The sequence below is a fragment of the Colias philodice genome, chromosome 1, assembly GCF_061535455.1.
Source record: "Colias philodice isolate Cphi_HAF_F1 chromosome 1, ilColPhil1 Martin Lab GWU primary, whole genome shotgun sequence".
Classification (NCBI taxonomy): domain Eukaryota; kingdom Metazoa; phylum Arthropoda; class Insecta; order Lepidoptera; family Pieridae; genus Colias; species Colias philodice.
The window spans coordinates 10,933,846-10,961,750 of NC_143086.1; the positions used below are offsets into that span (position 1 = coordinate 10,933,846).

The following is a 27,905-nucleotide window of genomic DNA, read 5'->3' on the forward strand; positions in this document are numbered from 1 at the left end:
GATACAACATACATAACCGTCGCATGTTCAAATATTATTCTATTCAACACGATATCTTGGTTCAGAGTTCTACAGCAGAAGCCTGACCTGTATTGCTCATACACCTCACTATTCAATAGGGTGGAGTGATAATGTATGAAAGAAATTTTTTTTTGTTTTTTTCAAACGGCATAGCGACAGAAAGGTGCCTTTTAATGAGTGAATTCAGCATACAAAATATTGTTTACCTGTCTTGATGTTTTGAGGTGCCCCAACCCAATTGAAAATTAGAAAAATATGATTTTTTCGCAAACTTTGATTTCTTTTTTAATCACAGTATTTTTATGGCCGTCAAGTCTATTATATAACAAACTTCTTTGTGATACACTAAATAATAGCCTGTTTAGTTGTTTTAACGTATTTCATTAATGAAAATGATATTATAGACATAGAGGAATGAAAATATCAGAAATAAGTAATTATTTAGTACTAGCTGCGCTCGCGGTTGCCTCGCGGTTTCACCCGCGTGGCTCCGCTCCTGTTAAACTAAGCGTAATGATATATAACCTATAGCCTTTCTCGATAAATAGGCTATCTAACACCGAAAGAACTTTTCAAATCGGACCAGTAGTTCTTGAGATTAACGCGTTCAAACAAACAATATCTTTAGCTTTATAATATTAGTATAGATTATAATATTAGTATAGATAACGCTGTTTTTTTTTTTCAAAATTAGGCATTAGCAGTCGTGATACTGATGCTCTTGCCATTATAAAATCATTTTGTTTACTTTTTCAGCAAACTGCACTTGAAGCTTATGTCACCAATTTGATAATATGCTTTACGGCCTGGGCAAGGCATAGAAAATCTTTGATATTCTGAAACGTAGTCAAACCGCTTTTCACGATGTCTTTTAAGGTTTCTTCAGATAAATTAGAAGTCAGAGGCTCAGTTTTCTTACATTCTTGCCACATAGTTAAGTCGGTATAATCTTTTGAGCAAGTACAAGAGAGCTAAAAAAAAATGCATTTGCAACTTGAAATATCAAATAACCTTTGGTACTGTAGTTGTAGCTAATCTTTCGGATAAATCATGAATTTTGTTATTTTATCAGGTTTAAATTCATATCTAATAAATAAGTAATAGTTTCGTAGCATCAGTACAAGTTGGTAATTGAGACACTGGGTACTTCTCTGGCAAACAAAATACAGGACAACATGTTGTTTGTCGTATTTTGACTTGCAACACTTTACTGTAACAAAGCAAAATTATAGATAGAACTCACATCAAAAATATTAAATTATGATCTTAATTGTATTTACGTGTAAAATGTAATTAAGAAATATTACTAACATTAGTGTTATTTCCTTAACGGCACTGTTTAAAATCAACGTTTCCTACAATAAGAGTCGGCGCAAACGGGCCACCGACCAGAGCCACTGGTAGCCAGCGATAGCCACTTTTTTATATATTGAAATATTATGTATTCTGTGTCTTCCCGTTGCCAACCAACGAGATAACACAGAATCTGATTTAGCGTTAATTTATCAAAATTAAACTTTAATGATTTTCGACTAAATTTTTTGAATTTCTGAAAGTTCATGATGTTGGGGGCACCTCTAAATGTATCATCTGCAAAGTATAATTTTGCATGTGTATTTATGAGCAATAATGACATCTTTTTACAGGTATGCCGAAACGAAAATGAAAAAAAATATTTTTCACTCCACCCTACTATTCAATGCTGTGACACATTTAAAGGGGAAGTATTTGAAATGCTTATACAGTCGGTAACGCAACCAACAATACAACGCGTGTGTTGTCAAGACTCACTGAGAACATATTTGCTAAGGTTTCCTTCAATATGGGTATCCAGGAATACGTCGTGAGTCGTGACCTGTATTTAACCGTCACATCCATCAATATATTTAAATGTTCTAACAATATTACATTCACGGTACACAGATATTTTATTCTCAGAGGGATATCGGAGTCAAATTCTCTTCTAAAATAATTTATACGCTCTCTCTTGATGATGAAAATAGTTCACTTTCGTTCTTATTTTCTACAAAGGCTAATTTTAATAGCTTCTACTATTTTAGTGTTCACTTTCTATCTATTTGCAAGCCTTTTTCCTAGTTCCAGAACTTTGAGAGTTACAATATGGTTACAATTAACAGTTAGTTAATCAGTTCATTAGAACTTCAGACGTCTTAATCTAAATTAGGTAATAAAAAGTGTTGATTTGTACTTTCTTTTACAATAAAATAAATACATATGGAAATGCAAGAAACTGTTTCGTATGTATGTAGGTTTTCTATTGCATCGAACTAATAAAATTTGCAAAACTTAAACAGAATTTCACGTCTATCGGAAAGCAGTTTGCTATTCACACCGATGTCAAATTTGACCTTGATACGTGTATAAAAATTCCAGAAAGTATGGCACCAGATAAATAAGGTAAATAAAAAAGCAGCGTGTTCTATCAGATAAAATATATTATCTGTGCTTGAATACGACGCCTTTGTCTATAGGTACCCAGTCTAGTCCGACAAAGGCTTCAAAATTGTAATGCCTTTCCATTCATCCCACAACTTTTACATTCAGACTACAATTGCCTCCGGTTACGGGTTATCGGGGTTTCTATTTTCATGTCATTTTCATATAGGCCATTATAATTACGAGTTATTTTAACCATTTATCAGGTTATCAGTAGGTTCTATAAGGTTTTATGTTCGATCATAGTGAACATTTTATGACATTTTTCCGATGAATTCGAGTTACTAAATCTAAAGTTCTAGTGAAATAAAATAATCTGTGATTACCATATCTATCTTAATATTATAATCATATAAATTAAATAATATTTTGTACGGTTTTCTAACAACTAATATTATAATAACAGATGATATATTAATAACTTCAATAAAACTAACATTAGATACTAAAATAGATTAAGTTAAACTAACAACTAACAAAACATTTGAAATGTAAATTTTGATTTTTTCACGGAATAAATGAGCTTTTATTATTATTTATTATATTAATAACTTCAGAATTAAAATAGTTAATTTTTTTGTACGATCTATATTCTATACTATAGGAAAAGAAAATTCTCGTATAGCTTACTATAATTGTTATAATTTTTTAAATATGTTTTTAAACAATAATCCCAGGTGTCTGCTACGCTGAGTTTGGGGTCCGTGTCCCGAACACCACTGGTTCCGCATACACCTACTCCTATGTAACCGTCGGCGAATTCATTGCTTTCATCATTGGCTGGAACATGCTTTTGGAATATCTGGTAAGCTATTTGTTTTTATTTGTGACTTTGGAGATTTTATTTTTTTAGTACATTAGTGTGAATAGATATTTACCTATTACCTACTTACCTAGTCACTTCGAAATAAGGGAAAAAGATTTTAATAAGTTCAGTAACTATACCTAATAAAAAATATGTTAAAGCCTTCAAGACTGTAAAAGTATCAGAATCGATGTTATAGTTTGTTATAATAAATATCGTCATAATTACCTACACTAATCTTTTTCCTAAGAATAGATAATTAATTTTTTTTATAAAAAAAGACAGGAAATTTTCGTATTTGACATGTTAAAAGGTTTTGGGAGGAAAGACTAATTAATAAATGTAGATATTAAATATTTGTTTAGGATAAAGCCTCTTTATGTGCTGAATGTGAGTGTTGTTTAAAATTTCATAATTCAATTCAATAATGTTTATATCAACCAATCAAATCTATCACAAAAACGATATTAATACAACATTTATTTTTAGTTTTATTTGTGTCTATTTTTTGCATTTTCTACGAACTGTGTAGCGCGTGTTTAGCAAGCTTTTATTTTGTATTATTTTCACGCTTGCAGCTCTTTACAAACAAATAAACAGCGTAGCAATATCCGTTGAATCGCGCAATAGTACAATTGGGATCAAAGCGGTTTTCCATTGGAGTTCTGAATAATTTAGTGTTGTCCATAGAAACCTAGTGCAACACCAACAAAATCTGTTTGTGAGCGCAGACACCTGGACTTGTGACACTGTATATTTTATTGGTATCGTACAAACAAGCCTTTGTACGATACCTATAACGACGAGACCAGTAGAGTAGAGTAGAGTGTACTTTCACGGATCCAATAAACTCCACAGTTTAGGCAAGCTTTTGTAATCAAAGCCATTTTACATGGATTTGTAGTATCGCTTTTGCATCCGTGGTTCTGAAAGAATGGAATCCGATATCTGTTCATGTGTTATTTCTATCAAAATATCATAATTAATATGTATAGTCTGTAAGTTAACAAGGAAAAAAATATATTAATTACTGCCAAACATTATGACTCTGTTTTAAACTTTGGCGTAACATGAATGATCTTGGTAGAGTTTCAGTTTTAAAGAATGACCAACTCTAATTTTATTTTTGTCGTGGCGGTTTAATAAGCTTTAAATGTATATGTAACAATACACGATTTGAACTTACTAGCTACGCTAAAAAAATATGAAATGTACAGGGTAGATTTCAAATATTATTATTGCTTGCAAATCTTTAAATAAAATATTATTGAAGTACTTTTAAAAACAGAAAACATTAAAATATTGCATCGATAGGTTTTAAATGATTTATGAAATTGCATAATTTATTTTTCGGTAGACGTATCTTAAAATTTTTGAGTGGAATATTTTTAACAAAATATTGAAGCTATTTTCCAATAAAAATAAGGCTATTTAAAAAAAATATTTTTTTGTTAGTTTTAAAAAATATATATTCAGATTTTCGCCTCTGTTCGCGCAAGAATTTTTGTAAATATGTATATATTTTAAGCAATTTTCAATAAAAGCGTTGATTGTTTCAATTTACATTCTTTGTAATTTTTTAAAACATATATGTATGTACCTATATGTAGCTACTCAGTTTTTCTCCTTTACAGCATTAGTTCGTAACTAAGCATATAATGATAAGGAAAAGTTGCGGAGGCTCAGTATTCTGTATATTTAAAAAAAACTGTGCTGTAAAAAGTAAAATAATTCCATCAATCCCTTCTATACTAATTATTCTGGTAATATTATAAATGAGAAAGTTTGTGAGTACGTATGTATGGATGTTTGTTACTCGTTCACGCAAAAACTGCGGATCGGATTTTTATGAAATTTGGCACACATATAGAGGGTAACTTGGATTAACCCATAGGATAGTTTTTATCGCGGAAATCCCACAGGAATGGGAACTATGCGGGCGGGTGGGTGAAGCCGCGGGCGTGAGGTAGTTAATTATATAAAGCCGTTTTTTAATATAAACCATCAAAGAAAAACACCATATCTAGTAAGCTTCGATCACAATAGAAAAAGTATAAAAAGTTTAAATATATAGATACCGTTAACCTCGTGTAGTTGCTTTCGTTGTAGTTCACTCCGTAATCAAGAAAGTTGCAATTTTCTTACAATCTTTATTCAGCTATTGCTCAACTACGAGCGATTCCGACATTAAAGGTTAAATTCTTATTTTCTCTTTACCTCGTCGGCAATACTTTAACGCTGTTACATAAATAAGATATAACGAGATTTTCTACCTTCTTGTTTTTTCCATATTTCATTACTTAAATGAAAGAAATTACTCTGATTCCTAATTTATTATTTATTTTATGGAAATCGTCGAGATTTTTCCTGAAATGATATTCGTCATTAGCAATATTAATGGTATATCTTTCAAGTATTGCAATCACATTAAGTGAGGATTTAAAGGCTGTTATTATTTTATTTTAGATATTGAATTTAGTTTACATTAATAACTCGGGCTTTATTTAAAACCATTTTAATACCTTTGCATACGGATTTGTTTCCTATTAACCTATCTTATCTTATCTTACTTCTTACTAATATTATAAATGCGTATGTGTGTTTGTTACTCTTTCACGCAAATACTACTGAACCGATTACAATGAAATTTAGCACACATATGTATATACATATACATTTCAGTGATTTCGGTAACTTGGATTAACACCTAGGATACGTTTTATCCCGGAAATCCCACGGGATACGGGAATATGCGGGTTTTTATTTGAAAGCGCGGGCGAAGCCACGGGCGGAAATCTAGTATGTTAATAATTTTTCTTCGCATAATAAGATGTTTTAAAAATCTTTGAAATATAGCTTCATTATTGCTGAGTAACATTATCGCACTACAGCTTTACAACAATGTTTTACGTAAATTACGGATTAATTCCGAAAAACTTAACTCACAAAGAAAACATTGGGTTTGGAAAAATGTTAGTGTATCTCGTAGTAGGGTTTTTATTAGTGCCATTTTATATTTACGGTAGATGACCCAATCATCTCTCAACCCTTACAGTTTGTTGATGTCAACATAAATGAACCGTGTATTCAATTTACTCGCATCTTTTGTACAAAGATAAGATTCATTGCAAATAAAACAGTTCTCAAAGAAAAGATGCGAACTGTTTAATGCATCGATCTAAAGGTCGTTGAATATTTTATGTACTCAATTTTTAACGAAGCAAATTATTAACGATTACTTTTAGTGTAATGTTTGATATTTTAAATGTATGATATATTTCAGTGATATTGATATCTTTTTATCAAATTAATTAATTCAATGCAACTAAGCATTGATAAATGAATGTGCATGTGATAAATTTAATATTATGAAAGAAAATATTTTAATTTACCAATAACTAATATTTATTTAGGTTAATGCAGTTTCTTTACAAAATTACATGAAATGGGCAATATAGTGGACAGATGTAGATAACATAAAATAAATAAATGTGCTATCCAGAGAATACGCGTGACTTAGTTTACAATCTACAATCCCATTTCAAGTTAACATTACTTCATCTGTAACTAATTTAAATTTATGGATCACGAGTGTCGGTTACCATGGTTGGAATTTCTCTATCTTTGTCGCAACAAATAAATAAAAAAATCACATTCAATAAAAATGTATACTACAGTATACGTCATTATATTTTATACTGTTTATCTGCCACAAAAAAAAATAGTAAAAATCTATAATGTAACTGGTTTAAATAAGTTGTTTCTGACTTAATACGTAGATTGTAAAAACTCTATTAATACATAGAATTAACCGATTAAGCGAACATAAGCTAATTTTTACTAAAGCGTAGTAAGAATAAGGTGTAAAAATAACTCTAGAAAATATACAGTAATAATCTCATATTTATTACGAATCCACGGCTTCGTATGAAAACATGGAGTAAAACGGGCGTTATGATAAAAAGAATAAAGTACAAAAATCAACAAAGGACTTTATAAAAGCTGCACAATTTAAAACCGTCCCCGTCACATGAGAATGTGCATCTATTTGCTAAGTAAAGACTTAAAAATATTGTCTTATAATTGACACAAGCCGTTTATTTAGAACTTTTCTTTGACATCGTTCTAGTGGAATTACCTTTGAAAGCGCTTCTATAAAAGTGATATTCCACAGCAAGTTTTCTAAGAACGACATGTATGGACGTCGATTTAGACGTATCGTGCTTAGTTATTTTTATTAACTGATACTCGTGTGCTCCACCTGAGTAGGTATGTCAGTTTTGGTGAGGGATTTTACAAGAAATCTTGCTCAAATAAATTTATATAGTAAGATAGATATCAATGGACTGTATGACTATGAGTTAATATTTTAATTATTTCGGCATGTTCCTATAAAGCATATTTTTCCAAATGCAATGACGATGACAATATAATACTGATTGCGATATAATACGTATAATATCAATCAATCAATATTAAGACCACACGTTCTAAATTTTTTAATCACAAATTTATTCTATAGAGTATAAAATATATTATAAAAGAGCGGCACATAAGAATAAACGTTTTACAATAATTGACATAATATTTTTGTTTTATTATCACATATATTGGTCTAAAGAGTACTTAATTAAGAATTTTCTTCAGATTGGGACAAGCGCGTGCGCCCGCGCGCTGAGTGCTTGCTTCGACGCATTGTGTGATGGGGCTCTGACGAGCTATTTCGCTCTACACGTCGGTACTGTCTTTGGTAAGTGTATTTTTATTAACTGGCTGCGCCCTACGGTTTCACCTGAATTAATTTGCGAAAAGACACCTCATAGTGCATTGTAAGCCACTTTATAATATGCTTCATAGCCTTCTTCGACAAATGGTTTTTCATATTCACAGAGTTTTTTAAACAATTCGTACCATTCCAATCATAACAACCAAACAAAAAAAGTCTTTATAATGAAAATGTTATAAAGAGTTTTTTTATAAAGTAAATATCTTTAAACTAATAAATTATACAAACAAAATCCACTTTTCACTTAAATTATTATTTTCATAATTATTCATAAATACTGCTTTACATGTTAGAAACAGAATCAGAAACTAAATTTCTAACAAAATATTAATTAAGGAATAAGATTTGTACAATTTTATGAATAAAATCTATCCGTCTATATAAGTTACCTATCTATAGTATTACTTACATTAAATCTCTGACAAGCTTAGAGCTATCAATTTATCTCAAAAGGATTATTCAAACTAAAAGGACTTTTACTGACTTGATAGTTTCAATACTGCTTGATAGTTTCAGCATCGCTTTTCAACATTCTTCTTAAATATTTTTTATAAATACATATTAATTTAGAATAGAAGTTAGAATAAGTATTAATTTCACATGTAAAATGATTATTATTTGAATAATAAGTTGTTTTGATGGTAATTTTAGTCTAAACAACATAATGTGTTTACAAGCAATTCTTTATAATATAAATGTATCATGCGGTATCATGCTAAAATTATGAAAATAATCGGAATAATTGTGATAATACAGAAGTTCTGTTTGATGAAATATTAAAAAAAAACTTTTAGTATTTTTACAACTAAGCTAAAAAAAAATAAAAATAGAAACGTTTTTAATAGACTAGCTAATTATCATTTTCATTTTAGTGCAACTGAATTGCTTTATAAGCACTTAAAAACGTTTCCTAAATCAGTTTTAAATATTACAAAAATAAGTAACACAATTTGACATGTGATATTGATGATAATGCTTCTGATAATGAAATCCCAGCGGAGTACATTTTCATTCACAAAATACGCGCCAATACCTTTTTCAAAGAGAAATGTTAAAAATGGCTACACTTTTCCCTGTAGCTTCGCGCCTGTATGTAAAACTATAAATAACTATACCCTTTGTATGGTCTTTTAATATAAATAGCAGTAGCTTGATAAAATTTACGTAGCCGCTGTCGTGGAGGATAATAATGATATAATTAAATTAAAAAAAAACCCTCTGCTACGGCAAGGAGACAAATCAAATTGGAGACTTTTTCTCGCCAGAGCGGTCAAGTTTTACGTTGAATTGCAGATTTCAAATTAAAGCTTTCATTTGACGCTAAAAGTGGTCTCCCTTTGTATGTGGCAGATCCATTTTATTTGTTCGATTATCTTATCAGACAGTTCTTTGTCTTATTATCCACCATAGATGATCAAATCGAGGAATGTTCTGCTGTGACGCACTTGGAGTACCTATTAAGTCAATTCAGGACACATTACACGAAAAGGAAAGGGAAGGAAATATCATTTATACTTTAATATGGTAGATATATATTAACACATATTTTAAGAATAGTTAACATTTAAATCGTTATTTATTATCTACGTTTTTTTAAGTTATATTGTAACCTACAACTTTAAGAACAAAAGAACCAGTGCATATTAAAATATGTAGTTACAATAGGTTTAAAACTAACATCTATTCGAAAACAAGCAGGAAGTCTGAAACTTCATTAATTAAGAGCCATCAAAATGAGTAAGAGAATGTAAAATTAGGTTTTCCTATTATCTATTGCTGTCGCGCTATGCCTCAAGTCTCCCCCGTAGAGCGCGACAGGGAAACCTGCAGCTCGGGCCGAAAATACCTAGGAAAGTAGTCCCCTGTTTCCTCCTCCAATACTGGACCGATTTAATTACTTTTTTCATAATTTAGTAGAGAAAAGTATAGGCTATGTTCCTACGTTTTGTTTTTTTTACATAATGTTCAAAAATTAGTTTTATGGAAGACGGAACATAACGGAAAATTTGTCCTATTTCTTATGTTTTGAAAGATTCATATCTATTCTAATAATTAAGTTACGACAAAATGAAAAACGTAAGAACATGGCTAAAATTACCATAGACTAATAGTAAAAATGTATTACTCTAGTGGCACAATCCAGGGAGGAAACAGGGGACTACGTTTGTATGGAAAAACGGCTCTTTTGTTTGCTCGTAATGAAGCCAAAAGTATAGCGCTACTGTTCACGAATAAACTGGAAACCCTCACACAATATAAACAGATATAACACCGTAGGTGGCCGTAATCGCAAATCGCTGTAATATTATATGACATAACATTATTACATCCGTTCAACCACTATTCCCTGTGGACATATTATATAGACGTTGACATAAATAATCATACAAACGAATTATGTTACTTATTACTTCATAAAACTATTATCAGTTTCACGTTTATTATTCCTTTGTGTACCTACTTGAATCAGTTTTAATTGTTGTACGGCTTTGTACGGCCAAATTATTTGTAATTATAGGCCGTAATTGGGAATGTAAGAGATTTCATGATACATTTTCGATTCTTAATCCTGACACAATTAATTAACTAAAATATTCATGTTATTGGTTGTCGTTAATCCGTGTGGTATTTTTGTAAGTGTGTAAACTGTACGTGTAATATATTAATAAGTAATAGCAATAGAATATGCAATTGCCACTTTAAATATTATAGAACTTACAAGCGCATTGTTATTTTTTGATACTGTAGGTATAAGCACAAATATATAATAGTATTTGCTATAAGTAAAAAATAATGTCTTGCGTTTTGACCGATACTGAGTATTCACAAAAGAACGTTCCAGGAAAATTGCAAAGAAAATAGTTAAAATATTATAAGTACCTTTTTCCTGTGAAAGTTTCCTTAAAGCAGACGTCACTTTTATACAAACTTTCCAAGCTTCGGAATAATATTTAAATTTACGATACAAGCTTTGATTTTGATTTTTAATTGATACGAAACATAGAGATTGAAACTCTATGTTTCGTAATTAATAAAATGTACAATTTTTCATTTTAAAATAATGTTCTTATACCTAGTACCTACCAACTTTAATTAAACAAATTTAATTAGCGCAAGTGCCATTATGTTTGCACTATTGACAATGTATTGAAAGCTTATTACGCTTGTAACGAAAAAAAATGTTCAAACGTTTCATAGTAGGTATTCAAATTGATTTATATTAATAATACAATCACATAAATTTCTAAAATAACCCCAGCAATACTCTTAAAATTTCCACGATACATTAGTTTGTAGGAGATTAAAATTGCTAATAATAAATCGTTGGATTGTAACGGGAAATCGATAACATTTGATAGCATTCGGCAAGTTCATCGGCAAGTCATTCGGCAAGAAATCACAATGGGTCAGTCAGTCAGTCCGCAGCGATCAAATTCAATAAAAGTGTTAGAACGAATTGCTCACTGACTGCCGCGTTTATTTCTTTACAATTTAATTTATTGTACTTCAATCAACAAGCCACAATTCATATCCTGTTTCTGTAAACAATCTTTGATCTTTATTGTTTGAAATATTGAAACGTGGTTACAGTTAGTTCATCAGACTTATTGACTGTAAATAATACGTTTTTATATAGATTATAATATGCTTAAAATGTTATTTTCTTCTTTATACTCGTGTCTTAATGAACAAAAGTGCATTCTCGCTTACATACTCCGATGGGACAGAACATTCGACACTGCCTTACGCGCCATCCGAGGCACCGAGCTCTAATAACGCAAACTTCCTGATTGCGAGCTGCTAATGAGATTTTGTACGAAACTATCCCAATTATATTTATTTTGGCTCCGTAATTAAACTGAAGGTTGTGTTTCATTGTGTTTTCATTAATGATTGTATAAATGATATTATATCAATTGACCTATGTCCATTAAATGTATACTGCATAGTATTATTAAATGCCATGTATTCATCTCATGGTATTTTATAGTTCGATTCACTATTATTTATTCCTTTAATAAATTTCATTCACCTCAGCTCTTTACTAAAACTCAATGTAATTGTACGTGTTACTTTGTACGTACCTAACCAGCTTGTTTCAATACGAATACTTAATACATGTCAGTTTGTCTTTGTTGTTTAAGAATATATTATTTAGTCAAGCTAAATAACAAAGAACAAATCCAAACAAAGCCACGTCTCGTGCAATACACCCAATCCTATTTCAAACAAATCGCTTCCACCTACATTATAATGGAATTATTTACAGAGGAGGAAAATGTTATGCTTATCTTAGAAATTGTTCAATAGTGACTAGACAGTAGACACCGTCGCTTCCGTATGTTCGTTTCACTTTGGTACTAAAAGCATGTGACATGCCTTCCTAGACAGGACTATTTTCACAGTCGACTAACCTATGTATTCAAAGGCAGGACGCTCGTCGATTGTATCCACATCAAAGGAAACGTGCTACGCTCCCAGATTTGATACATTGCCGAGATCACACCTAAATCTTATTATATAAATAGGTCTCGAAATTGTTGTCGGAAACCAAAACTTTCCAAATATCGAAAGCTGTTTTGTATTTATTTATCATACGATTACACACGTGCCGTTATAAGAATTTTTAAATTGAATTTCACGAGCAAAATATATTAGATCTAGAAATAGTTTGAAGTGCAAAGGTCACACATGAAGATGGAAAAGGCGAAGTTGAATCTCCTAATAGGGAAGAGTCCGTAAGAATTTCTGACATATACTTTGTTGTTGGCTGCACGTGGATGCCTATTAAATTATTTTATAGAGCCAAACAAATAAATTAATTTTGTTTCTATTAATATATTTCTTCTCGATCTTTCAAGATTTCAGTTGAGGCCGTGTTGAGACGTAATAATTTACTTCTAAAGTAATTAAGTAGACGAAGTAAAAATATAATTTAAATTTATTTAGCGTAACTAGGTACTTAATAAATTTCAATATAATTAATATTTCCAGACATTGCACACAAGTTCACATAGAACAAATTAATCAAGACTTATACCTACTGGCTACTATAGTGATTATATTTCTATTCATAACTACATACCTACATTATACCTTATAATATTTTTAAGGATATAAAATGATATTAAAGCAATGTAATAATAACTCTTCTTTTACATGCATGGTGATAAGGAATGCAAAGTCTTCTGAAACAGCTATAAATTCTATGATATGAGCTCGATCGTAAATTATATTTATATGGATTATTTTGTGAAAGAGATGCCTATTTATTTTCATTATCCAATAATTTTTCACAGATAGAGTTATTCTAATAATAATATAACAATCAAATATTACCACCGTGTGTACAAAAGTCTAATCTTTGTTAAATTATTTAAAATACAGTTCCATCTACAAGTAAGAACTATAGATATACAGCATCCACACATACAACAATTGAATCACTATTGGGTTAACAACTTCATTCATGCATTAATATAACCGCAAGGCTATCCTTCAACTCTTATTTAATATGTAAATTATTACGCTCAATACGACACACCACCAGTAAACATTCATTTAACTCAATTAGCAACCCAGTACAGAATTTTTATAATACATTTTAAGCCCTGTATTTATTATCTCTATGCATATGCTGTGAAAAATGTTTACGTATCATTAAATAACGTTTACCGTGTTCATTCATTCGTAAGGTTAACGTCGTAGCATATAAGCTCCTTAGTATAATATTGGTTGGCATAATGTAAATATGAATTTAGCATAATAACCGAATAATCGAGTATGTGTATGGCTACTATATTATATTTCATGGAATTTTGAGTAAAATAAAGTATCATAAAATAACACCTCTACTTAAATACTCTACAATATTTACATAACACATGTACCTATACATGTACCTATGTCGGAAATAAATCAAAATTCATATAAAAAAGCCCGTATAGCAGTACACATAACAATTAAAAATTCGGAACGTTTACAAAAAAATAACCTTAAAAAAGAGACTTTACTTATTGTTTTGCTCTAACAGGCAAACCACCGGACTTCTTGGCTTTTACGATAACGATCCTGATGACGATGGTGCTGGTAGCTGGCGTGAAGAAGTCGCTGTTCTTCAACAACGTGCTGAACATCATCAACCTGAGCGTGTGGGTGTTCATCGTAGCTGCTGGAATGTTCTACGCGAAGTGGGATAACTGGTCTGCGCATAATGGATTCCTACCGTTTGGATGGAGTGGCGTAAGTATCCTGATCATGTTATAATATACTAGCTGACATGGTAAACTGGTATATACCGGTTATAATATACTAGCTGACATGGTAAACTGGTATATACCGGTTATAATATACTAGCTGACATGGTAAACTGGTATATACCGGTTATAATATACTAGCTGATATGGTAAACTAAATGACATGGTATGATTTTTTAGATATTACTGCTATGTATATGAGATTTATATTCATTTCCTAGATTAGCGTAACGTAACTAAGCCATCATAATATATAACATACCTGGTAAATAAATTATGTATTTTGACGATGCAAACTAAAGTACGATTTGTTGAATCATAAAGTTTTTTGACGACGCGGTTGGCGCAGTGGTAAAGTAACTGCCTACTGAGCCGACGGTCCCGGGTTCGATCCCCGGTCAGGGCAAATATTTGTGTGATGAACTCAATTATTTGTTCTTGGGTCTGGGTGTTATCTTCTTATATATAAAAATGAATCGCAAAATGTGTTGGTAAGCGCATAACTCGAGAACGGCTGAACCGATTTCGATAATTCTTTTTTTATTATATTCCTTGAAGTACGAGGATGGTTTTTATGTAGAGAAAACGTAAATATGTACCACGGGCGAAGCCGGGGCGGACCGCTAGTTATCTATATATGTATTTATTAAATATTATATTTATCGTCACCTAGTACCCACAACACAAGCCTTAATTGAGCTTACTGTAGGACTAGGTCGATTTGTGTAATAATGTCCTATAATATTTATTTATTTATTTTTAATTTAAGTTGAAACAGTTTAATATACTTATATTTAACAACGGTTATGTAAGCACACTAGGTAAAAATATACATTTCAAAAAGATACTTAAAGAGAGAGTGTGAAATTTAAAGTCATAATATGCAGCACAAATTTCTAAAGTCAGTATTTTAATATAAATAAAAAAATTAAACAGTTATCAAACGCTCTATAACTACTTCGTTAAAGTCCTATGAAACTAATGCAAGTTACCGGCCTGCGATTGGTTCTCATCCGGTACAGCTCTACTCGATTCCTCATATTACAAATATAACATACTGAAAGCCCACATTATTTAGCCACATTGAATGAAGCACATTTAACTATAATAATTAATTATATGTAATAAGAAGTCGGTTAAAAAATGTGTTCATATAAAATATAATATAACCTTGATCCTTACGAAACTTTTTATAATGCATACAACATTTTAATACTGTTTAAAGCTTCCAAGAAAACTTTCAACATAATGAAGTACAACTAAAATACGCCAAAAGAACCAACGTCAAAACCTTAGATTAAGGATTGGTCTCCGCGCGCGCGGTCGTAGCGCGCGCGCGGAGACCAATCCTTAATCTAAGGTCAAAACCAAACGTCAACGTCATTGCATAAAATATAAATGAGTGTATATTGCTAGACCGGGAGATACTGACACAAAATTTCGAGTCATTTGTAACAGGATGGCGGTTCTACAGGGGTCTTAGTACGCAATAACAAAAAGAAAAACGATGGTGTGAACACTGGTACCGGCGGCTTAGTCGCGTGGGCGTTAGTCGAACTCGTCGTAAAAATAGCGAAAGTCAAACGATTTGTAACACAAAAATTTTAGAATTTACCGATAGCGAATGCGAATGCGAATGGTTCGGCGAAAAAAATATTGCAGATTTTCGGCGGTATGGCGACCATATTTTGGAATCGTCCGAAAAGTATGGCATGGCGATTTTCGTAAATGGCTGCACGACGATGGTTACCTGTGCAAAAGTTAGCCTGGTACAAATGGTTGAATTGTTTTTTTTTAAATCAACACATTCGCGTCGGTATGGCAGGCTGTAAGTCACACCGGAAAAGTATGGCATGACACTACCACCTACTTCTTTTTTATGGGCTATCGGTAAATTCTAAAATTTTTGTGTTACAAATCGTTTGACTTCGCTATTTTTCCAACGAGTTCGACTAACGCCCACGCAACTAAGCCGCCGGTACCAGCGTTCACACCATCGTTTTTCTTTTTGTCATTGCGTACTAAGACCCCTGTAGAACCGCCATCCTGTTACAAATGACTCGAAATTTTGTGTCAGAATCTCCCGGTCTATGCCAAGTTAGGTGTGAAAGGGATAAAAAAACATACAGGCGTCATTCAACGTCATATTTTCTTGTTACAAGTTAATGGTCATAGTGCAATCTCCAGTGTATTAGATATAAGCTTCTTGTATATCGCTCATTGTTATAAGGAAATGTGGTGAGACTATTATAATGTACATGTTCCTACATCGTCTAATTGCTCTTATATTACCACAGCATTCCTGCTAGCAAAAGATGTTGTAAATGAGAAAATCTTGGTTTATTATACAAGAATATTGTTATATTAAAAAGATCGCAGTAATATCATTATGGTGCTCAACTTCAGACTGGGCTAGTGATATTTGTTTCACTGAATTTGTTTTAGAAGCGTGACATTGTTTTGTTAATCTTTATTTTATGAGAAATGTAATAATATAATATACCTAAATAAAAAAGGTTAAAATAATACAGTTTACATTAAAAAATAAATAAATTAGCAAAACGTTTTCTACGTTTCTATTAATAATCCAATAAACGATAAATGCATTAAGATATATCGAATAGGATCAGGTTTTTACAAACAATTAAATTATTTTTGATCTACAACTCTTGGAGAGCATTCTCGATATTAATAACGATCGCCAATCGGATATATTTAATCGCTGCTACTTGAAACAATATTGCATTGCAACGCGATGGGAGGGAATTAAAATCTGTAAGGGCCGATTTTTCAATCCGTGGATAAGACTTATTCATCGAATAACGTATTAAACTACTATTTCAAAAATGTATTCTAATTGTCCGTATTTGACAGTTTACAGGTGACATTTTAAAATGTTCGTGTAATACTTTATTGGGCGGATAAATTTTAACCAAGGATTGAAAAATCGGCCCTTAAAAGCATTAAAGAGTTATTAACTTGTTAACGAAATTGAAAACTCCAATTCCATAAAAAATCTTTCAAGTTATATTAAAATTACTGAAATCCATTACTACTTTCATATTCACGAGGCGAATATAATTGCTTATACATTTATTGCATAATTTATCGTGATATCGATACCTAATTCTGAATAATTACATACAATTGGATCTTATGAAATCAGTAGAACTATTGAATTACTAACTCCTTAAATACAGTTTGTGATTTGCTTAAATATACATTAACCGGTGTAATATTATTATCATGAAATTTAAGTTATTCTATGAAATCCTTTTTGATAAACTTTAGGTATCGTTTATTACTTGTTATTTGTTGTACTGGGAGAAATGTATATTTTACAAAAAAATTGAACTTCAGCTTAATAAATCCTTTGACGTAATATATAATTACAATTAATATTCCCGAAGCATTCGTGGAAACACCGCTTTCAGAAAAAATCTTATTTGCGAACTTTGATTGGTAATATATAAACAATTTTAAAATAAAACCGACACGATTTCCACTAAACGCCAATACGTAAACATTTTTGAAAGTTTTCTGACAACTGCAATATTGGCTCGGAAATGTGTTATCCATTGGTTATCCACTCGACTTTCGAATGGATTCCCTTTTAAAGGAAATGTAGAGGTATATCTTCCACATACAGTTACACAAATAGGTTTCAATTTAACGAGTTCCATTCTGTTCTGAGTAATTAACTTGTAAAAATACATCGCATAGCTTTCTCTTACACATGTGTCACACGCCGAAATACGTTTTGTACAATCAATGGTATATTTGAACTCTTTACTTGTACTCTGTATCAGAATTAATTGCCCAGAGGCAAGTCCTTTGAATGTTCAATTTGGGGATGACATAAAGGAATATTTGTAACGTATCGTAATAAGTAGAATATTGAAATTGTTAAGGCTTGTCTTTGGCATTATTTTAAAATTAATCTGTAATTTTTCCACTAAGAGTTCTAACAGACGAACGGCAAGTTGTGAACGGCAGAGGCTACTTCAACGGCGCGTCGACGGCAGCAGTCAATATGTCGACGGCTGCCGTCGACACGTAAAAACGGATGCCTTCAAACGTCAAACGCTTGCAGTTTGCCGTCAACACAAAACTGCAAGCGTCGCCACTTGTCGACGGCAGCCGTCGACATTTTGACTGCTGCCGCCGACGCGACGCTTCGACGACTGCTGTTGACAGGTGGCGACAGCTGATGTAGTCTCTGCCGTTCACAACTTGCCGTTCGTCTGTTAGAACGCTTAATATCGAAGAACATTACAGTAGCATATTACAAAGTCGATGAATAGAGCATAGGCCTCAAGGCTTAGCCTGTCTGAACCCGAATGTGTTACATCCATAAAATTATCTAACACATGCATACACTTGATCCTTCACGCGTGTTGGGTCTGTAATCGGTGAATGTGTAAATTTTAATCGGATTATTTGCAAAACAATTTTTATTGAAAAACGGGTGAATAAACATAAAATAGATTCGTTTCATTTAAAACTGCCTATCTTCATTAATAAAAATATTGCGAAATTGGAATACTTTAAATTCTCTTTCCAATAACTGTTTCCAGCGAAAGCAGTTCAAAAATGCCCACTAAAATTCCAACAAAAAATTATAAACTTTATCGAATACGAGCGATTCTATAAGAAATTCGATCGATGAACAGTGAGGTGAAACGTTATTTGTTTGTGGTTTTTTTTAACCATTTATTGATAGAAAAAAAAGAGCCCCACACATGTGTCAGAAGTGAAACTTATTTGGCAAGATACAAAGATACCAAAATCGTCGCCTTACTCCATAATGTGACCGTATTGCCATGACGCGACCTTGAAATTTTACTCTCAACACGCCTCAAGAAGTTTCACTTCAAAAGTCATACATTAAAGCATACAGAAAAAACACCACATATATCGAAATGATTTGATCGTGGTGCTGGATGTTCAAATCAACCAGGATCAAATCGTGTCGTGTTCTAAACAGTAATCAACTTCTAGATTGATAAATATTGTTCCCATATAGGTGTTTACCGGAGCGGCGACTTGCTTCTACGCATTTATTGGTTTTGACATCATCGCGACGACGGGCGAGGAGGCGACTAATCCGAAGCGATCCATTCCTCTTGCCATTGTGTCTAGCCTCGGCATCATCCTCGTGGCGTACGTGAGCTGCTCGCTAATGCTCACGCTTATCGGTAAGTCATGGAAACCCAGCCATCATTAGCCTCCATGTACTGAAATGAATTAGTCGTAATACCACGGTAATACGTTAGCTATTTTTAAAGCGACTGAATATTGATCCAACACGAGTCAATGTAAAGTAGTGAGGAAAGTCATTCCATCAAGATAATCTCATTACTTTAGTATCAAATCAATATCGCAATGATTTATTCGATTTCTATATTTAACATGCAATAAAACTTTTTTTAATTGAGAATTGCAGATATTATACCTATTCGTGATGATTTTGCATGGATTCAAAGCCGACCTTAAAAACATTTAACCCATATATGTATTATTCAAAATAAAAAAGCTAAATAGGCCGCGGGCGTCTATTTAATTTTGTATGAGAAGAACTCTAGTTTCTAGTCTTTAAATTAAAATAATATCTTTTAAAGAAGTGCTTCCGTTATCTAATTCTAAATATGTATTAAGAATTCTTATCACGCCTGTTCGTTAATTATTGGGATTTATCGAAGAGCTTATTGGAAAATACAAGCTTAAAGAAAATATAATTGTTGAAGTACAAATTGGTTTAAAAGGAAAAGCTATAAATATATTTTACCGCTTTCAACTCTAATGAAAGTTTGGTTTAGCGATCGCTATCATCTTAAAGTACTCTTACGTGTTCACATCCAATATCTTCTCTAAACATTTGTCTTATACAGACATATGGATTAAATAAATACAAATTGAAGAAATGATTTTCCTGCAAAATTTTCCTTCCCCTTTGTGCGGTAGATGAAACCTATACGATAGACATTTATTATAATAGAATTAAATGCAACTCTTTCTAATGAAATGGAAGCAAGTGTTACTTCAATTAATTATTTTAAATTAGCAAATGAATCATTTGCTATTAGAATCGCAGAAAAGTAAGATATAGAAATAATTTAATTAGTATTCTGAAAGAGTAAGTTTTTATTGATATATGGCATATGCTATACAATATATAAAAAAGTAAAATATTACACAGGTATGCACACGGTTAGCATGACGCCGGTGGTTAAAAGTCAGGTGAAACTAGAATAGTTTCACTGCAATAAATTTTGATTAAAACCTAGTTTAGTGTCGACGTACAAATATGTAATATTGAATTCAAAAAAGCCTTTGAGTGCCCGTTTTGGTGAACGCTAATAAAAGTTCGGTAATAATAGTTCCGAAACAAATCCTAGCTTAAAGGAATTTTTGCTTTACAACTTCTGTGACATGTAGCAGTTCGGTTGACTTCTATTGACTCGTTTGATGAGAAATTTCACGCTGAATTTCAAGCATTTGTAATAAGGGATTTCGTTTTACGCAGTGCCATACGATCAAGTGTCTACGGAGTCGGCTCTTGTGGATATGTTTGGATACGTGGGAGCGCCTATTTGCAAGTATATCGTTGCTTTGGGAGCGCTCGCCGGCCTGACTGTCTCCATGTTTGGTTCGATGTTCCCACTCCCCCGTGTGGTGTATGCGATGGCACAAGACGGACTGATCTTTAAGTAAGTGTGTACAATATACTTTATCCCCCTGACTGCTAGAAATGGTAAGACATTTAGCTGTATTGAGGTAGACAAAGCAGCTGTTATTGAATTCTTGAACTAATAGAACTGTTGATTATATTATAATATGCTGTATATAGAAACATTTAACAAGAAAATGCATCTTTGTTCAACATCACCTCATTAAAATAAATAATTGGAAGTTTAAATGAAAATAATATTGAAGCGAGATCGTTTATATCGAGAGGCGGAAAGGAGGGGACGTCAATCTTCGAAATATAATAGCATTAAGATTCAACACTATCGTAGACATTAATTAAAAGAGAATGCTGTTCCCTCTTTGGAGCTACAACGGTGCTAAAGTACGTACTTATTGTCTTCTGAGCTGTTAACGGAAACTTAATTTCACTGTTGAATAATATTATGAGATTCTAAAATACTCATTGATACAGTGTCAAACTTTTCAATTTAATAATTATATAAAATTGTTTGTAAAGATTTGAAAAAACCTAAGATTATTATCGTCGCTCTGCCGATAATGAATACGAATTTTCCGTTTTCTTGTTTTAAAGGTTAGCGCTATTATTGGAATAAGGATTAGTACCTATTGAGACGGGTTCGTTGCCCTGTGCAGACACGTAAACAGATTTGGTCTTCAAAACCTCAATAGTTTACTCTCTTATTTGCTCATTAAGATTTTGAATTGCATTGATACCAAGAGCTTTCACAAACATTATTAGTACTTACTTTTATTAAAATTATTATTCGACATTCCACAAATCCACAATTTCGTAGTTGAAAAACAATGAGGAATGCACTATAGCGCGCTAAATAATATGAAGTGAAATTACAAAAGTTTTCGAATGGGATTGTGGCAGTAGTTTTAAACAGTTATGTTTTATATAACATACGAAAGGATTTCTTTATCGTACAAGAAATAATAAACGAGAAAATGAATTCTATTTTTAAATAAGGTTACTAACCTCGTCCCTTAGACCTCATTGTTTCATATTTAAACGCCCTTTATAACTTTGAAATTGCGGCTTCTCTCTTTCTAATTAAAGTGTACTTTCTAATAGTATGTGACACCGTGAAAAATTATTTTTACATCGACATTTGCGCAAATGCTGTGCGGTGTAGTAGCGTAGCACTTCAAACTTGTAACTTTGGCAATTGTTTCAATTAATAATTTAATGTGGAGATTTATGAAACAATTACAACATTAAACCAGAGGATTTTCAAATATGGTATTCCAAAATAATAATTTGGCGTTCACTTCAGGTATTAAGTTAGGTAGGTACTATTTGTGTACGATATTTATATTAAGAGTATTAAATCAATATTTGCATTTTGCGCATAATGATTTAATTAACACTAATTAATTTAAATACGTATTAATGAATTTAACATGAAACTACAAGCCTCCATCATCTATGTGAGAGATCGCGTGAATTCAAAATTGAATTATCCTTTTCATTAAACAACAAAATCACAAAATCTACGAAACAAATTTTCTTATTTGTTTATATTTTACCATGATTTTACCTGTGTTACGTGTCCGAACTCCGAGCCTAATGATATGTGAAACCGGTAAGCAAATATTATTTGTTAGTTATTTGCGCAGTTTCACGTTGATGGAAATCACTGAAAATTAAATTGTAAACATACTGAGCTAATTTCACTGCAAATTGAGGGCATATAGAAACACAAGGATTAAATTTATTGGATTCCCACAAATTCATTATCCTTTATTAATTCAAAATTTAATAAAAGCTTGCAATGCACACATGTCATGTGTGTGTTTTTACATTTCATCAGTATTTCACAAATATGTTTTCATTTAACCCTTTGGATGTATCACTAATTTACAAACGAATGATATTAAATAACAGGATATAATCAACTAGCTGCTTTCTCGGTATCACCCGCGTGGCTCAGCTCCTGTTGGTCTTAGCGTGATGATATATAGCCTATAGCCTTCCTCGATGAATGGGCTAACTCCGAAAGAATTTTTCAAATCGGACCTGAAGTTCCTGAGATAAGCGCGTTCAAACAAAGAAACAAACAAACTCTTCAGCTTTATAATATTAGTATAGATTAAATGACTAATAGGTAATTGAAACGTACATTCTGGCAATATATTCCAATTTGACATCATTACAGTTGGTGTTCTCTGTATCATAAATGTACATAGTAAAAGCGTTATTGACATTTGCCAATACCTAAAAACTCACGGAAACCTATTCATATACGTCGATGTGTTTACATAAGAACTTGTTCACAGTGAATAGCGTCTTATTTGAAAACTAGATTTCTTAGCATTTATTTTTGTAATAAAGCCGTGTAAGCATCTAATTAGGCTAAAAAATGTTTGAACAAACGTCTGTGTGGTAAATTAAATAAGAAATCGATCGAATGATCGGTTCAAAAGCATTATAACTTATAAAAAAGTCTATAACTCCAATGAAAAATGTATCAAAGTAAACATTTTCACTTAGTGAACTTCGGGTAGCTGTATTCTTTGCCCTTTTCTGATTTCTTTCTATATAATTACATTTTGAAACGACAAATCAAACTCAAAAGTAAATCAAAGCAAATATATTCATGAACCGAATCCTGTTTTTATCGAATTACATTAGTAATAATAAGTAATTACTATTAAAATAGTTTTTTTTTTAATAGAGCATCTCGCACCGGCTCCGGAGGAGATAATTCTAACAATTAAAAAAATATTATAATCAGTTCTTGACTTATTAGTAGTGTAACTAATGACTTTCTTGATATAAGTACTATTGGTACCAATGTAATGTAATTATGATTTATTTACTACAATCAGCTTAAAAATAAAACTTTGTATATTTACGAGTGCGTCAATTTGTAGCACAAATACTATTTTTTTTTTAGCATCCGTGCTATATATTCCATTTACATTAATAAATGTTCAAAACATCGATTTAAAAAATGTATCTCTTACTGACGCTGTAAAGTAAAATAAATATTTCATATTTGAAATAATTTTTTTGGAATCGATTATGAGTACTGTTATAAAAACACAAACAACAATATTTATACAAACGACAGATAACATAACATTTTCCTCTTGAAAACTCTATATTAAAAGCTATACTTGACATTTCCTACGTGAACGTAGCTTTGGAACAAATTTTCCAGAATGTTAGTATGTAATTTTATAAGGGTGTATCGACTAGGCTAGAACAGTTGTAGCTCACTGGGCAAACGGTGAAGACATCTTGTAGTTGTAAGTATTATTTGTCATTATCATTTTACAAATATTTAGACATAGAGATTAGAAATGGATCTCATAGACAATTAGTCTATTAGATTTGATGATTTTGATGAAATGAAACAAAATTTTAAAACACCCTCCTAATATTTTTAGTTCTATTCGTTAGTTCACTTCAAATTGATCTTTTTATCATAGATCATGTAAAAACTAAAAAATCAATAATGCATTATCTTAGTATTCTACAAAAATGTCGTTAAGCGACCGCTGACGTCATACAGCTGCATCTAGAACGCATTATAGATGGAAAAGTTTGCGTTTGTTCTAATAAATAAGTTTTATTGATTGTGTTTGGCTAATCGTTGAACCTACTCAAGACCTATTCGTAATATTCAGTCAGATAGTAACTAACCACGTTAGTAGAGGTAATTAATCTAATTTTACTCATTTATATTTTATAAATAAATGATTTATACAATAAGTATCCGAATCAATTATATAATATTATATTCATAAGTCTTAATTCTTTTTATAAAATAATAAAACGTAAGAAATGTATTTTCGTTGCCTAAATTATGAAAGGTCTTCCAACGTGAAAACACAATTGGATATTTATAAGAAAAAACGGCAACGTCATTATACTAACGATAGCCATTTTGTATTTTGAATTCTTAAAATTTGTTTTCGAAAGTGGAAGTCGAGCGTACTTTATTACGATTTGTTTGCACGGAAAAGATACCCAACGTTTAGAAGAAAAATAAGAGTAGAATTGTAATTTGGAAAGTTAGACGTACCTACTTAGACAGCCAATTACATATTATGTAGTACAGAAAAGAAAAGAGTACCTATATTGGAGATTATAATAAAATCAATATTAACAAAAGAATACAGATTTATAATAAGCAAATGGTAAGTTTAAGATAACAATGGCTTTAGGGCCGATTTTTCAATGCTTGGATAAAACTTATCCGTCCAATAAAGTATTACACAATAATATTAAAAATGTCACGTAAACTGTCAAATACGGGCAATTAGAAGACGTTTTTAAAATGGTAGTTTTATACATTATTCGACGAATAAGTTTTATCCAAGCATTGAAAAATCGGCCCTTAGAAACATAAAAACATCGTTACTCTGAAGAAAAGAAATATAATTTTTTTTATCTAACTAAGTAGGTACCTACTTTTGTACAGAAATAATAGGTAAATTAATGAGCTTCTTGAAAAATGTAGGTATATTCTGTACGAAAATTTCAAAAAATATTTCCACTTTTTGAAATAAGCTAGATAATACCACAGTTGACAGATATATACGTACATAATACATACCTAATTAACATTTTAAACAACAATATTTGTTTTCCTGGTTGATTTCACTTCTGAATTTACGAGTGAAATTATTTTACAGTCTTCATTAAAACGTTTTAACACATTTTAAAATGTATTTAATAATATTTTTCTATTTATCAGGCAATTGGCGGTTATTTCGGAAACATCTGGTACTCCCGCGTTCGCTACGGTGTGCGGAGGCAGCGTTGCCTCTGTGGTGGCCCTCATGATTCAACTGGAGGTCCTTGTTGAGATGATGAGCATTGGTAAGTGATATTATTATAAATTTTATATTAATTAACTAATGTTTTATTTTTAAAAACTTATTATTAAAGTAAATACATTTTTTATCTGCAATCATCAAACAAGTTTTAATTTGAGACGGTACGACAAGGTAAAGGTACGGTGAAAAATAACAGAAAGACTGTTGTTCCCTAAATAATATTATAATTACTTCTTTAATAAACATTTCAGTCATAAACTCTAGTAATTAGCGCTATAAACACTAAATACCAAGTACCTACCTTATACCCAGTTGTGCCTAAATTAAAATCTACCGCATAAATTGAACGCCAATATTTTCATTATTTCATACTCAAATACCTATCTACTCATAAAAATAATTAATTAGGATACACACACCTACCGGAAAGGTTAAATATGAATTTATTTATTAATTGATTGTACATAATTGAAAAGTATTCGGTATATAATATCAAAGCATACAATTAAAACACGGAACCTTTTATTTATATAAAATTAATCAAATTTATATACCAAAAAGTATATAAAATATATTAATATTTAATAATGCAATTAATATTGCGCTTTGATGTAATTATAAATCCATGTCCAGTTTTACGTAACTACGAATAAAAACGATACTTTTTGTCAACTTATATTCTATAATCTACATTCTACTAATTACTATTAATTATACTATCTACTATATTGGAATGAATACTACCTAATTCTGAAATCATATGTTATTAGAGTTATCCAAATCAATTATTAAATAACGGTGATTTTATCCGTGGTGTAGGTAGTCTTTTAAGCTTCTTTTCAAATAGAATAATATCAAAAAACAATTAATAAACCATCTCGATTTAGACTTTAGAGGAAAGTCGTTAGCGTATGCGTTAAAAGCTCACCAGCCAATTTGTTAACAAAAACATCGATTAGAAACTACAGGAAATGTATGCAAAATCTCACGTACCTCATTATATGAGGATTATTATAATGAGTACACTTCAACATAAAATACATTCTCTATTTAGTATTAACATGGAAATTATAACCGAAACAATAAATTAGCGAACAATTTAATTTTAAGTCCATTTCCGATGCCTATAACCGTTACCAAATAATATATCAAATTTACCAGCATTGAAACTTACAGAGCAGACAGGAGTACTAACTACGATTCAAGCATGGAATTAAATGGAATTGCAATTGTTTCAAAATGTATTTATTACTGATTGGTACTTAATGATGAATGAGTAGGTACTTATAAATATTTACACCGTATTTGAAAGCCACAATTCTGTGCAGAAATGCAATGAGCATCCAAATAGTTAACATAAAATTATTCGTACGAGATTATATTTAAAGGTGTTCATTTTGTATTTCCCTAATGTAGTAACTCATTTAAGATCTATCGTTAGTCAATAAGTGGCTTAGTTATCATATCCTTTAAACAGTTTAACGAATTACCTAAAGCTTAAAGTAACATAATATATACCTATACATATAAATTACGGATAAATTCCATGAAGCAACTGAGTTTTTCAAAATTAAAATGATGTATAAACATTTTAATCTGTAACATCTTTCATTTGTATTCATAAAAAAGTTTCTTAATATAAGTATTTTCCCAGGTACTCTTCTGGCGTACACTCTGGTGTCGACCTGTGTCCTGATCCTGCGTTACCAACCGCATTCGACCAATCTCATCGAACTTCTGCCGCAAAGTCTGCGAACTCCCGTCGACCCTGAGGGAACTGCGTCCGGACAACAAGAAACAACCTTTGTTGTAAGTAAACCTAAATCTTTACTAATATTATAAAGCTGAAGAGTTTTTTTGTTTGTTTGTTTGTTTGTTTGTTTGAACGCGCTAATCTCAGGAACTACTGGTCCGATTTGAAAATTTATTTCGGTATTAGATAGCACATTTATCGAGGAAGGCTAATATATATCATCACGCTAAGACCAACAGGAGTGGAACACTGCGTGTAAAACCGCAGGGCACAGCTAGTTATACATAATTAACCACTAAAAATAAGATTTTATTCATCTTC

At 31.4% G+C, this 27,905-nt stretch overlaps 1 protein-coding gene and 1 long non-coding RNA gene across 2 annotated transcripts in view; both read left to right on the plus strand.

Annotated features, from left to right (window-relative positions):
- LOC149491334 (uncharacterized) overlaps nucleotides 1-27,905 on the plus strand; it is a 423,150-nt gene that overhangs the window by 27,132 nt on the left and 368,113 nt on the right. The window lies entirely within an intron of this gene.
- Nucleotides 1-27,905, plus strand: part of LOC149491335 (solute carrier family 7 member 14) — a 52,833-nt gene that overhangs the window by 13,905 nt on the left and 11,023 nt on the right. Inside the window, exons 4-10 of the mRNA XM_089700251.1 lie at nucleotides 3,156-3,283; nucleotides 7,931-8,033; nucleotides 14,104-14,312; nucleotides 19,353-19,524; nucleotides 20,853-21,036; nucleotides 25,750-25,874; nucleotides 27,486-27,640. Coding sequence (XP_089556377.1) covers nucleotides 3,156-3,283; nucleotides 7,931-8,033; nucleotides 14,104-14,312; nucleotides 19,353-19,524; nucleotides 20,853-21,036; nucleotides 25,750-25,874; nucleotides 27,486-27,640 — 1,076 coding nt within the window. The remainder of the gene's footprint in view (nucleotides 1-3,155; nucleotides 3,284-7,930; nucleotides 8,034-14,103; nucleotides 14,313-19,352; nucleotides 19,525-20,852; nucleotides 21,037-25,749; nucleotides 25,875-27,485; nucleotides 27,641-27,905) is intronic.